The following is a 12,083-nucleotide window of genomic DNA, read 5'->3' as shown; positions in this document are numbered from 1 at the left end:
CATCCATCCATTTTCTTCCACTTATCTGAGATCAGGCCAATGGTTCAGCAATTTACGCAGGTAAGTCCTAACGTCCCTCTCCCCAGCCACTTCATTCAGCTCTTCTGGGACAGACAATCCCAAGTTGTCCCCAGTCTAGCTGGGCAACATAATTTTCCCAACGTGTCCTGAGTCATCCCTGGGGGCCTCCTCCTGGTGGGATGTTTCCAGAACACCTCACCTGGGAGGCATCATAACCAGATGCCCGAGCCACCTCATCTGGCTCCTCTCAATTCAGAGGAACTCGATTCTGAGTTCCTCCCAGATGATCGAGCTTCCCACCAACCTGGACAACCTACTGAGGAAATTCATTTTGGTCGCTTGCACCCACAACGGTAATTTCGTCAGTCTTTGAGCCACTGTCATTATGTATTAGACATAATTTTAAAGGGAATAACGTGCAGAATTATGTAAATATCTAAATTTGATTTTTTTTTATTTTTTTTTTTAACTCCTGGGGACCATTTAGCCAGAGCCACTCACATAAATAATGTTAAGTTGAAGAGAATATTTATGTTTTTAAGAGGAGGCTTAAGACTTACTTTTTTAGTTTGGCATTTGATTGACCTTTTTTATTTTTATTTTATTTTATTTTATTTTATTTATTATTATTTTTACTTTTTTATCCCCTTTTATTTATTTAACTTTTAATCTATATTGTCTTGTAGATTTGTTTTTATTTATTTATTTTTTCTATTGTGTTTAACCGTTTTCTTTTAGTGTTTAAATGTTTTTATTTAGTAGTAGTTATAAAATTTTTAGCTCCAGTGTTTTCTCATGGGGGAGCCTCCACAGTGAGAGGGATGCTTGGTCTTCATCCATCTCACTGTGGATGAACTCCTCCTGGGTGCCTTTCCTTACAGGGTACATCTGTGCCCCGCCATGTTGTGGTTTTCATGTGTTTGTTGGGTTTTGGGTGTGTCTGTGGGTACGATCATGGGGATGGGGGGGCTTTTTCTTTCTTTTATTTTATTGCATTATGGATGTCCAGCACTTTGAGTTGCATTTTAAATGTATGAAAGGTGCTATATAAATAAAGTTGATTGATTGATTGAAGTTCTCTTCTTCCATCCATCTTCTTTACCACTCATTCCTCACAAGGGTTGTGGAGTTGTTATTCTTGTAAATAATAAATCTTCTTGTAAAATTGATCATGAGTTGGGCATATTGATGAACAAATGTTTACTATTAAAATCTTTTTTTCTTTTAAAATTGTTTTTTGTAAATTCATCTTATACTGAATTCTGGTACAAATATAGGTAATTAATAGCTTAAAAATGATAATACTAAACTTTTTCTTACTTTTACACCCTTTACTGTACATTCCGTAGGACGTTTTGAGGACATTTTGTTTGGTACATGCGTGCGCGTATGTTTCCAAGTTAACACTCTGCCTCGCTCGCTTTACTTCGGTAATCCCGCTGCCAACCTCCCATCTCCATCTCCATGCATCACAACATCCAAGGGGATTTGCCTGCCATTATGAGATGGCTTTTTGCTGCATGTGTGTGTGTTTGTGCGCAGACACACGTACATTTCAAGAGTGGGAGGCTGACAGACTTTTGCTGTGAAATTGACATTGAGGCTGGCAGCAGACCAGCAAGCTGAGGGTGCACAAACAGAATGCATGGATATATATTCAGATGGTGAATTTCTTTCTTTTTGTTCTTATTCCACACGCGGATGCGACATCAATGAAAGATCTGCAGGTAACCAACGGCACGTTCTGCATGTCTTGAAATCCTTCCTGATATCAGACCTTATCTGCAAAATAGAAATTGGGAAGCTACTTTTGTTTCGGTCATTCTAGTTGACTGTTGTTGTTTTTAAAAAAATGTGATTTCAGAGCTGCGTTAATCCTGACATCTCCCAGATGACAGTCGACAGTAATGACGTTCATCGCGTTCACTGGTCAGTATATACAAATACTTAAATATATTCTCTTCAATTTATGATATGTTAAAAACATTTGTTGGTTAAATAATTTTCGCATATGGCCCCCGGGCTGTAGATTTTCCACTGTAGTTTGCCTTCACCCACACAAAGAGGATGATTATGCTAAGAGGTTGAAGAGAGTGAAATCCTCGCAGGTACATACAGTGACAGTAGCAATTGTTGTGAGGCAAATCTCAGATCAGATGTTTCTTCTTAATCACCATTACATCAACACAACAAATCTTCCTTTGACCCAAAACTTTTGGTTTAAATGGTTGACCCTAAGCATTTGGCTCGGTCCTTTTTTTAAATCCAATTTGGGTTTTATAAACTGTTTTTATAGTGCAGGATACGCATAAACAAACAACCATTTACATTCACAATTGGGTGTATGCCATGGGAGAGGCGGGACTGTTTTTGCACATCAGTTTGGTTCCGGTTCGGTTTGTGACGTGTGAGCTGTGTCAAAATACTTGTGCTTCCAACTTTGTGCCCCTCGGTTGCGCGTTCGCAACCCGGACCGGAAACAAACTGATGTGCAAAATCACGTCCCGCCTCTTCCGTGGCATATACCCCATAGTACACATTTAGAATGATCAATTTGCATGTTTATGGAATGTGGACCACTGCTTTCATTAATATTACAACCGCAAAACTCTAATACCTCCACAAATGTCTTTCGCCTTCCTATATAGGTAGGTATTGAAGCAACTCAAGATATTTTATTGATCCCTTAGGAAATTCTGGCTACCAATTCCGAACATTGTTTTTTCCACACATCACAATTTGGCTTAAAACACAGCCATTTCTCAAATTTTGCTAAAACTTTGCTAATTTCTCCTCTCTAGTAATTGTGCCAATTGTAGAACTAACAGACTTTGACTGTACTGCACAAATGCACCATTGGGATGCCCTGGAAAAATGTTTCTGTTTGGTTCCCCAGTCGTTATATCAAGGATCCGCTGTATAGATAAACAACCATTCACACGATTTCCATAAAACCTTTTTTTAACTTAAACTTCATTTCCCATTTAGCCACCAAATCCCAAATTCATTCGAATGGGTTACTAATGCGGTATATGCCACGGAAGAGGCGGGGCTGTTTGTTTCCGGTTCGGTTTGCGACGTGTGGGCTGCGTCAAAAATACTTGTGCTTCCGACTTTGTGCCCCTCGGTTGCGCGTTCGCAACCCGGACCAGAAACAAACTGTTATGCAAAATCACGTCCCGCCTCTTCCGTGGCATATACCCCATTGTGCTTTTGCCGATAAACATATCTTAGTACAAAAAAAATGAAAAATCCAATTTAATCACTAGGAGTTGCAGCAGCTATAAAGGGCCCTTGCAAACCTGGCCATGTTTGGGGTACTGGCACATACGTAGGAAAATAACCCAAAATATAATTTTTCTTTTACCAGGCCTTATGTGTGTGCAAAGTTTGATGAGCTTTCGCCCATGTTTCTCGAGTGATGTTTCAAAAACAGCATCATTTTTCTTTGCAAACACTGCGTCGCAACGGCAACAGCATGCAACAAAATAAAAAGCTTAATATAACTTTAAACATCTTACGCCGAAATGCGAAGTGTGAAGTAGTTCGGATGAATTCTGTATGAGCTCATACGCCAATCATTGCTGTGACATTAGTACACACAACAATGCGTGATCATTCATTCTCACTCTAATCCGAACATTCGGATTTGGCATTGTCATCTTGATGTGGTGTGCATCATTTGAGTTCACATTTGACATTGATGTCATCCACAGTCTCCATGCTTTGCCTGCTGCCTCCGGAGGCGCTGGCCCGCTGGGCGTGCGCTCGGGCCTGTCCGCAGTCCTGTTCCTGCACGCAAGAGAAGAGCTGCAGCGTGCTGTGCGACCGTTCCGGACTCACTGAGCTGCCCAGAGAATTTCCCTGCGAGGCCTCGGCCATCAACCTGGACAAGAACAGACTCAAGTTCCTGTCGGAACGGGCCTTTGGTACCCTGCCGTCTCTCAAGTCCCTCTCACTGGACCACAACAACATCTCCTTCATCACCCCTGGAGCCTTCAAGGTCAGAACGGTCTAGCCCCGCCCTCATTCACTGCCATTGACGGCTAAAGATGTAATTTTTTTTTCTTTCTGTGCTAGCATTGAATGAGTTAATCCTGACAAAACATCAGTGGCGTATCTTCTATTTAAGGCTGGCCCATGCCGCAATAGAATCCAAAGATACAATTCTGTTGATTTATTGGTCATGGAAGCAGAAAACTACTTAGCTTAAGTATGCCAACATGTGCTTTAGTAATGCAAGGCTGACACTTGCACGATCTTGAGGCACAAATTGGCACGAAGTGCGCGAGCTCGTCGTGAAGTGGCGTGAAGTGTGCGTATACCTGTCGTGACTGCGTGCCATGTCGGGGCAAAAATTTTGAAATGTTCAAAATTTTTGTCACGACAAAATGTTGCGACTGGGTCGTGAACTATGCGCGAACTGTTTGTGAACTCGTCGGGACGATGTGGGAAGGCTGTGCTCCAGTGCGCGCACTGAGCACCATGCCACAACTGTCACGAAGCGCCACGAATAATTCACCAACAGCTCACGTCGAGTTATATCCCAGTTTGTGCCCCAAATGGCACGACTTGCCATGACAATATCGTGGCCAAAAGTCGTGCATGTGTCAGGCTTGCATAAGAAGCTCTTTAAATGCTTGAGTAAGAGACAAATCAAAATAAATCTCCTTAAAGAGGAAGTCAACTTGAAACCTTTCTTGACAATAATATGTTATAGCCTCACTAGTCGAAACATGACATTCTGATTAATATTACATTTGTGGAATATGAGCCGTTTCATCCATCTCAGGGTGCGGCCATTTTGCCACTCGCTGTTGGCTGAAGATGACATTACAATTGCTCAGGCAATGACCAATCACAGTTCACCAGTTTTCTGAAGCTGAGCTGTGATTGGTTGTTGAGACCTGAGCAACTGTGATGTAATTTTCACTCGACAGCAAGTGTAAAATATAAAAAAGTGCAAAATATTTTGGGGGGGGGATGTTTGACTTCCCCTTTAATCCAAGCTTTTAATTTTTTTTTTAAATATTATTCTCCACTTCCTCACCCCGGCCCTCTCTCACAAAAATACTTCTCCAGACTATTTTGACTGTAAACTGCTCTTGGAGGCCTCCTCTAGTGGTCTTCATTAAAATTTGCCTTGGGCCTTCTCTCAATCAACATAGTACACTTCCAAACTTTTGTTCTTCAGGGCCTCTCCAACTTGGTGGAACTGAAAATGGCACACAACGAGTACATTAGCTACCTTCACACACGGACCTTCACAGGCCTGAAGAAGCTGGTGCGCCTGGACCTGTCCGACTGCAACCTCTTCAACATCCCGGACCGCATCTTCATTGAGCAGACAGCGCTCAAAGAGCTGCTCTGCTTCCAAAACAAGTTCCGCAGGATCCCCGGTGCCATCCGGGGTATGGAAAACCTGACCCACATCTACCTGGAGAAGAGCAAGATTGAGGCGGTGGCCTACAACTCACTGTTGGGCCTGGGCAGCCTTAAGTAAGTCTTGGGCCCGGAAATGGTCTATGTCATGGTCGGAAGTGGCACCAGGACTGACTTTGCTACAGTACATTTCACAATCTGGCCTGTTTTTCTACTACTGGGTGTATAAGTGGGCTGATGGTGTCAGCTTGATGGTTGTTGGAGTTGGGATGGTCTCAGGTTTGCAGTTCTTGTTGTTGTTGTGTGGGGTTAGAAGTTGTAAAAAGACATGGTGGGGCACAGAGAAACCATGTGAGGAAAAGCACAGCAGTGCCATCCCAGAATCACCCGACCCAGATTGACCGTGGTAGGCGCCACACAAACATGGATAGTTTGGGATTCTGAACTGTAATTCAGATCTGAACCTGACTCTTGGAAACCATTTTGAATGTTGGGCATTTATATTTCTTGTAACTCATGAAGATCTTTAAGTTCTTGCAGACCTTCTGGCCTATTTTCCTCATGTTTGTATATGATCTCAGACTTGGCGTGGCGGTTTTGGTCCTCTGACCTATATTCCCTTCACTTCATTCCAGGTACTTGAACCTCCAAGAGAACCGCATCAATGTCATCCACGACCAGGCCTTCCAGGACCTTGTACGGCTGGAGAACTTCTACCTCAATGACAACCTGCTGTCTGACCTGCCGCGACTCGCCTTCAAGGGTCTCAGTCGGCTCAAGATGCTCAACCTCGGCGGTAACCAGCTGACCAATGTCTCCAAGACCTGGTTCAGCGACCTGGTAGAGCTGGAGATCCTGTACCTGGACAGGAACCAGCTGGTGTACATCGAGGAAGGAACCTTCGAAAACCTGACCAGTCTGATCACGCTCCACCTGAACAGTAACAACCTCACCACTCTCCCCTTCCCGGTGTTCCAGCCTATCTACTTCCTGGGTCGCCTCTACCTTTTTAAGAACCCCTGGAGGTGTGACTGCTCCTTGGAATGGCTGAAGGAGTGGATGGAGAACTACAATCTGGTGCGGGACATCCCGTGCTCGTCACCATCGTCGGTTGCAGGACTTGATCTGGGCGAGGTGGTCTTTGCCAAAGTGAACGGCACATGCGTGGACCCTGCTGAAATGAACCTGACCACGGTGTCGTCAGAGGTGGCCTCCACCACGGAGAACCGCTTCAACAGCCTCATTTCTAGGCTGCTGCAGCAGGAACTCCGGGAAGAAGTGGTCAATGGGACGGACAACGCTCGCAACGGGACACTGCCGGAAGCCGAGGACGGACAGCTCACTGCAGGTGTGAGAGGCCAACATGGTCAAACGCAGTACTTCCTTTTGGCTTGGCTCCTCTTCAGTTTCTCTGGAATGAATGGTGGACTTCCTTGCACATGAACATGTGGAAGCTTTTCTAACTGCACTCTCTGAAGATTCCTCTCTTCACCCTCTCTTTTTATATGGTTTTCCACGCCCCTTTCCACACCCCTAGTTACATGGGTGTTCCAACCCTAAAAATGCAAATGCAAGGCATAGTTGGAACAATGTGTACTTGTTTGTCTATGTGTTGTGCATGTGAGTGGAAGATTGCTGAGTATATGTGTGGTCAAGATTGCAATCATTTCTTAACAGAAAACAGGCTACCTCAGCAGACTGGTTCTAACCATTCTGCTGCGTTAGATGTTGTGGTTCTTCGGCTTTTTGAGTCATCTTCAAATAGCCAGGCTATGTGAATGGGAACAGAGCAAAACTTTCTTCATTGCAAGCAGAAGCAATACTTCTTTGCAAGCAAAGCAGTCTTCATTGCAAGCAGAAGCAGTTCTTCATTGCAGCAAATGTATGATAAGATAACATATGGCTCGGCTATGTGAATGTGAGTGCGGAGCAAAGCAAGGCATTCTTCTTTGCAAGCAGAAGCAGTTCTTCATTGCAGCAAATGTATGATAACTTTTTATTTACAATTATTCCTACAGCCGCATACGTCCAAATAAAGTCTCTACGTAATGTATGAAACTGGAAATTATTTTTTGAAAAATGAATCTCATAGTTATGTTAGTAACAACCAAATAAATCACACAGAGCAAACTTGTCATTATACAGTCAAGCTTCCTTTTAAAGCCACAAAGCAGGTGTTGACTTCATTGGTAGGATTAGGAGTTACGGTTATGAATAGGGCTCTCTACTTCCTTGTGGCTTGTCTGCGAGATGTTTTATTGAAGTTTTAATTAACATGATGTAATATTCATAGCACACAACACATGCTCTTTTTGTAATTTTTAAGGTTAAAGGTTGATGTAGTGAAACAGATGTCTTCTCTGTCGTGTTTTTTTCTCTGCATAAATACATTCATTAGCGCTTGTGAGTCGTTCGACGTGCCTGTGCCTCCTATGGATGCACCCGATTTGTGCTTGGATGGGATCCCGCTTCACACCACCCCGCACGGTGTCATTGACATATGCAGTTATGAATGACGATTCAGGTGAATCGTGTGTAAAGATTTCTTTGCCGCTCTACTATTAAATTTAAATATTATGTACCACTGTGTGCTGCTTGTCTTTATTTTGATGTCACTAAGAATAGCATTACTAATAAATTCAACACATTATTGTAAAAATACAAAAAAATTACTTCTTTTTTTTCTTACAAACTAATATTCTGACTTTTTGTCTTTCTTAGATGTAGCCTATTGTCATTGCGACTTTTGAGAGGCAACCTCTTCATTGCATATTGAAATTTTATAGTTGTAAAATTGCCATTTTTTTTCTTTACTATATACTTTATTCTTATAAGCGTAAACAATATTTGACATCACGTAACACAGAGGCTGCAAATAGTCACGTAACTGATTCTTTGTGATATGTGCAGTGGAGTAGCAACATTGCCCAGCGCCCCCAAGCAAGACGGGATTGGATGGCCCAGCAGCCATTCGTTGTATACGTAGTACGTCATTTTAAAATTGCACATCTGCATCTTTAATAAAACAATCAGCATTTATTGTGCTTCATTCAAGTGACTTGTGTTTTAGTTTGTTTAACTTTCGCAAGAATCCTTCTCCGTAAGTTAGAAAACAGGAAAAATAAAATTACTAATTGCCTGGTCGTTTAAAAAAAAAAAGAAAAAAAAAAGGGCCTTACTATATACATAGTCGTTTAAAAAATGTAAATAAAAGCCATAAATACCATAAATGGCGGTTTAACTTACTCAACATCGATTTAAAAAAAAACACAAAAAAAACAAACCTTACCCTTATATGCTTTTAAGAAACGTAAACGTACATACTGTGGCCGCCACCTGACCTTGCTCCTCTTTTTTCACAGTGAAATTCAGACTTTTTCTTAAACCAAGATGACTTTATTAACATATTTTGACTTGAGCGTCATCTTAATACCTTTTATCTAATTTAGCCGAACAAATGTTCATTTTCTGGTGGTCTACTTCAGTTTTGCTATTACATGACATTTTTTTTTCTGAATAATAATAAATAATGGGTGGCACGGTGGGACGAGTGGTTAGCACGTCCGCCTCCCAGTTCTGAGGACTCCGGTTCGAGTCCAGGCTCCGGCCTTCCTGGGTGGAGTTTGCATGTTCTCCCTGTGCCCGCGTGGGTCTTCTCCGGGTACTCCGGTCTCCTCCCACATTCCAAAGACATGCATGGCAGGTTAATTGGCCGCTCCGAATTGTGAGCGTGGATGGTTGTTTGTCTCTGTGTGCCCTGCGATTGGCTAGCAACCAGTCCAGGGTGTCCCCCGCCTACTGCCCAGAGCCAGCTGAGATAGGCGCCAGCACCCCCCGCGACCCTTGTGAGGAATAAGCGGTCAAGAAAATGGATGGATGGATGGATAATAAATAATAATAAAAAACAAGTGGATGTTCAACTTTCGCAACGTTCGGCAACGCTTGCAACTCTTTACGTGAGTGCTCGACTTGACCGTGGAGTTGACCTTCACGGGCAGACTAATCTGCACATTTGCCCCTTTTGATGAGGGATTGGAACGGGACTATAAGAGCAGTGGCGGTGAAAGCGGGATGTCATCTGTCGCTTAGCATCATAGCATACAGATCATGCAACCTTGCAAGTTTCACCGCACGCGTCATTGAGTTTAACTGCAACAAATCTTTCCAGTACACAGCAGCCTGCCTACTTTCTCATCACTTACAGGGTGGCCAAAGCATGACAGAGCAAGCTGAGTTTGACCAGCAAAGCTCATGTGAGAGGTCCTTAGTTGTGTAGTGGTTCACATAGTTGATCTTCTGCAGTATTTAAGAACACACGCACGCATGCAGGCACTCTGCAGTATTTAAGAACACACGCACGCATGCATGCACGCACAAAACAACAAAAACAAATCCCCCTTTCCCATGTTAATGCTGGAAGGATTAAATGATCGGACAACAGTACATTCACTTGAATTGATTGGCGTGAAGTGACCTTTGGAGGGGCAGGTGCTCAAAGTCAAAAAAGGGGCACATATACGATGTATAACCGATGGAATTCCGGCACCGTCTACCGACTCTGGGTTCGAACCACGGCATAATCTTGGTGTCAGCTTGGAAGCGGAACGCACTGACTGCTGAACTAAAAGTAAGCAGAAGGCCTGCGTCTTCTTTGAAAACTCAGAGGAGCAAGGAGCAGTGCAAAGTAAAAGTAATCTTTAGATTACCTGTTGGGGTACGCTGAACAGCTTCTCTTGAGATCTGTGAAGAGATTGCTGTTGCTGCTGCTGATCTTGCGGGAGTTGGACTGATTTGGTCAGAGAGTGGAGAAGCTATAAAAGAAAATGGGAGAATAATTGGTCAGACAAGTATAATATGCAATGCAACAAGTAGGCATTGAAAGTGGCTCACTGTGAATAACCTGCTGCTGCTGAGTTTGGAGACTGATCTATCATTATCCACTTGCTCTCCAACTGGAAAAAAGGCAGTTTGCTTTTGTATTTATCTATTTTACAACTCTTGCACTTAATCAATAACAAACCAGCTATAAAGTGGTAAAATATTTAACAGAACTAGAACAATGTATTTGTGCTTGTTGTTCAATGTATTGTATGTTATTCTTGCCATTTGCGATATTTTTCATCCAACTGATAAGTGATTGACTGCTTTTCACAGCACCCAGCAGCTCCTTTTGTTTCTGTTTCAATCGGCTCTCCTTCCGTCGCATTTCTACAGAAGGAGATTTTAATAAACTATAACCTAAATGACTTGACTAATGCATGCAATACACACATTAGCTGCTTTTCAACCAACAAGCCCGGGATCTTTGAGTTCTGGATAAAGAGAATTCTGGGTTGTAAAAGTTCAGCAGGGAATTTATAATTGTGTTTCCACATTGTCTTAGAGTTCTCGGTAATTAATTCAAATGAGTTTGATTCCTAGAAATACCCTATAATTATAAGTTTGCTTATCCCATGGAACGAATCAAAATTTGTTCTTACTTATTATGCACACAACCAAGTAATATAAATGTATATATTCATAAAACACACAAGCAGCACGCTTTCATAAAAAGTACCACTGCTGCTTACAACTAGCAAATTTGTACCACAAAAACACATAAAGGAGTCAACGACACAATCAACCAGTACACTATCAATAAAATGGCAATGTTAGAAGCTGGTAAACCTCATTCTCTCCAAGCTTTATAAAAGCACAAAAGGCTAATTAATTACAACTCGTGTCAGACTCAGTATATTTCAATTTAAGTTAGCTGCTAGCAACTTTGCACGTCATGCAGTGTAAGATAGTCGGACTCTGATAAGTTTGCTCAAAGTACGAGGCACGTTTTGCGTGAGGTTTCTGCATTAAACACAACTATGTCTTATTGCCTTTGGCATTAAACAATAAAAACGAAAACTTACCGATAGCAGCAGGTGCAACTTGGCTGGCTTTGATAGAGCGGTCCGTCCGACTCAGCGCCATCAGCGGTAGCCCGGGGCCCCCCACCTCGTCAGTGACCGTGACGACTTTTGGCTCGCAAAATTGTTTCAGAAAGATGTTGCCTCTTTACCTTATTATTAATTATTATTTATTTTTCATTGGAACAACCTAATCAATAACCTTGACTGAACTAAAATCTGGAATTCGCTTTCCAAATAATAAAGTGAAAGCCGCTGATGAAGAAAAATATTAACACTGACTGCTCTTTTTGTGATTCTTCGGAGGATATGTTTAATTTGTTTTGGGACTGACCGTTTTATGAAAATTTTTGAAAATATACTTTTAATAAATAATTCTGTTTTCATTATTATAGAACCACAACTTTCTCTCTGTTTTTAAAATATACTGTTTGGCTTCAATTATTATCCATCTGGAAGTAAAAAGGCATCTTTATCTCATTAATCTTATTCTAATATGGGCTAAATGGCATTTACACAAATGTCGTTAAGGTTAACCAGAGACCAAATTTTTTTCATGTTTGAAAATGAAGTCAAACAATATATTAAATCCATTTGACACTCCACAAATAAAAAAGCAAGCAAAGCTTTTAAATATATTTTTGTAGATGTTACTTTTCCGGAGTATTTGTCTCCCCCTGGCTGTTATGCTGTTTTGTATTGTTTGATATAACATTAAAAAAAACAAACAAACCTTAGCTCGCAATGTTTTTTTGTTTTGTTGTTAATCCGCAAGTTCAT

General features: G+C 41.8%; 2 protein-coding genes across 2 annotated transcripts; one reads left to right on the top strand and one right to left on the bottom strand.

Moving 5' to 3' along the window:
- Positions 1-1,407: 1,407 nt before the first annotated feature.
- Positions 1,408-7,984, top strand: nyx (nyctalopin). The gene is made up of 5 exons (XM_077537633.1): positions 1,408-1,748; positions 1,886-1,950; positions 3,738-4,024; positions 5,216-5,520; positions 6,039-7,984. Exons 2-5 carry the CDS (start codon positions 1,929-1,931, stop codon positions 6,844-6,846), a joined length of 1,422 nt encoding a protein of 473 aa, XP_077393759.1. The 5' UTR covers positions 1,408-1,748; positions 1,886-1,928; the 3' UTR covers positions 6,847-7,984.
- Positions 1,438-11,417, bottom strand: LOC144030967 (uncharacterized). Its single transcript, XM_077537634.1, has 4 exons — positions 11,307-11,417; positions 10,294-10,355; positions 10,110-10,214; positions 1,438-1,803 (listed from the first exon to the last, which is right to left on the bottom strand). The coding sequence occupies exons 1-4, from the start codon at positions 11,365-11,367 to the stop codon at positions 1,708-1,710; spliced, it is 324 nt and encodes a 107-aa protein (XP_077393760.1). The 5' UTR covers positions 11,368-11,417; the 3' UTR covers positions 1,438-1,707.
- Positions 11,418-12,083: the final 666 nt, after the last annotated feature.

Source organism: Festucalex cinctus, chromosome 11 (genome assembly GCF_051991245.1).
Source record: "Festucalex cinctus isolate MCC-2025b chromosome 11, RoL_Fcin_1.0, whole genome shotgun sequence".
NCBI classification, from domain to species: Eukaryota; Metazoa; Chordata; class Actinopteri; order Syngnathiformes; family Syngnathidae; genus Festucalex; species Festucalex cinctus.
This window is presented reverse-complemented; position numbering and strand designations above follow the sequence as displayed.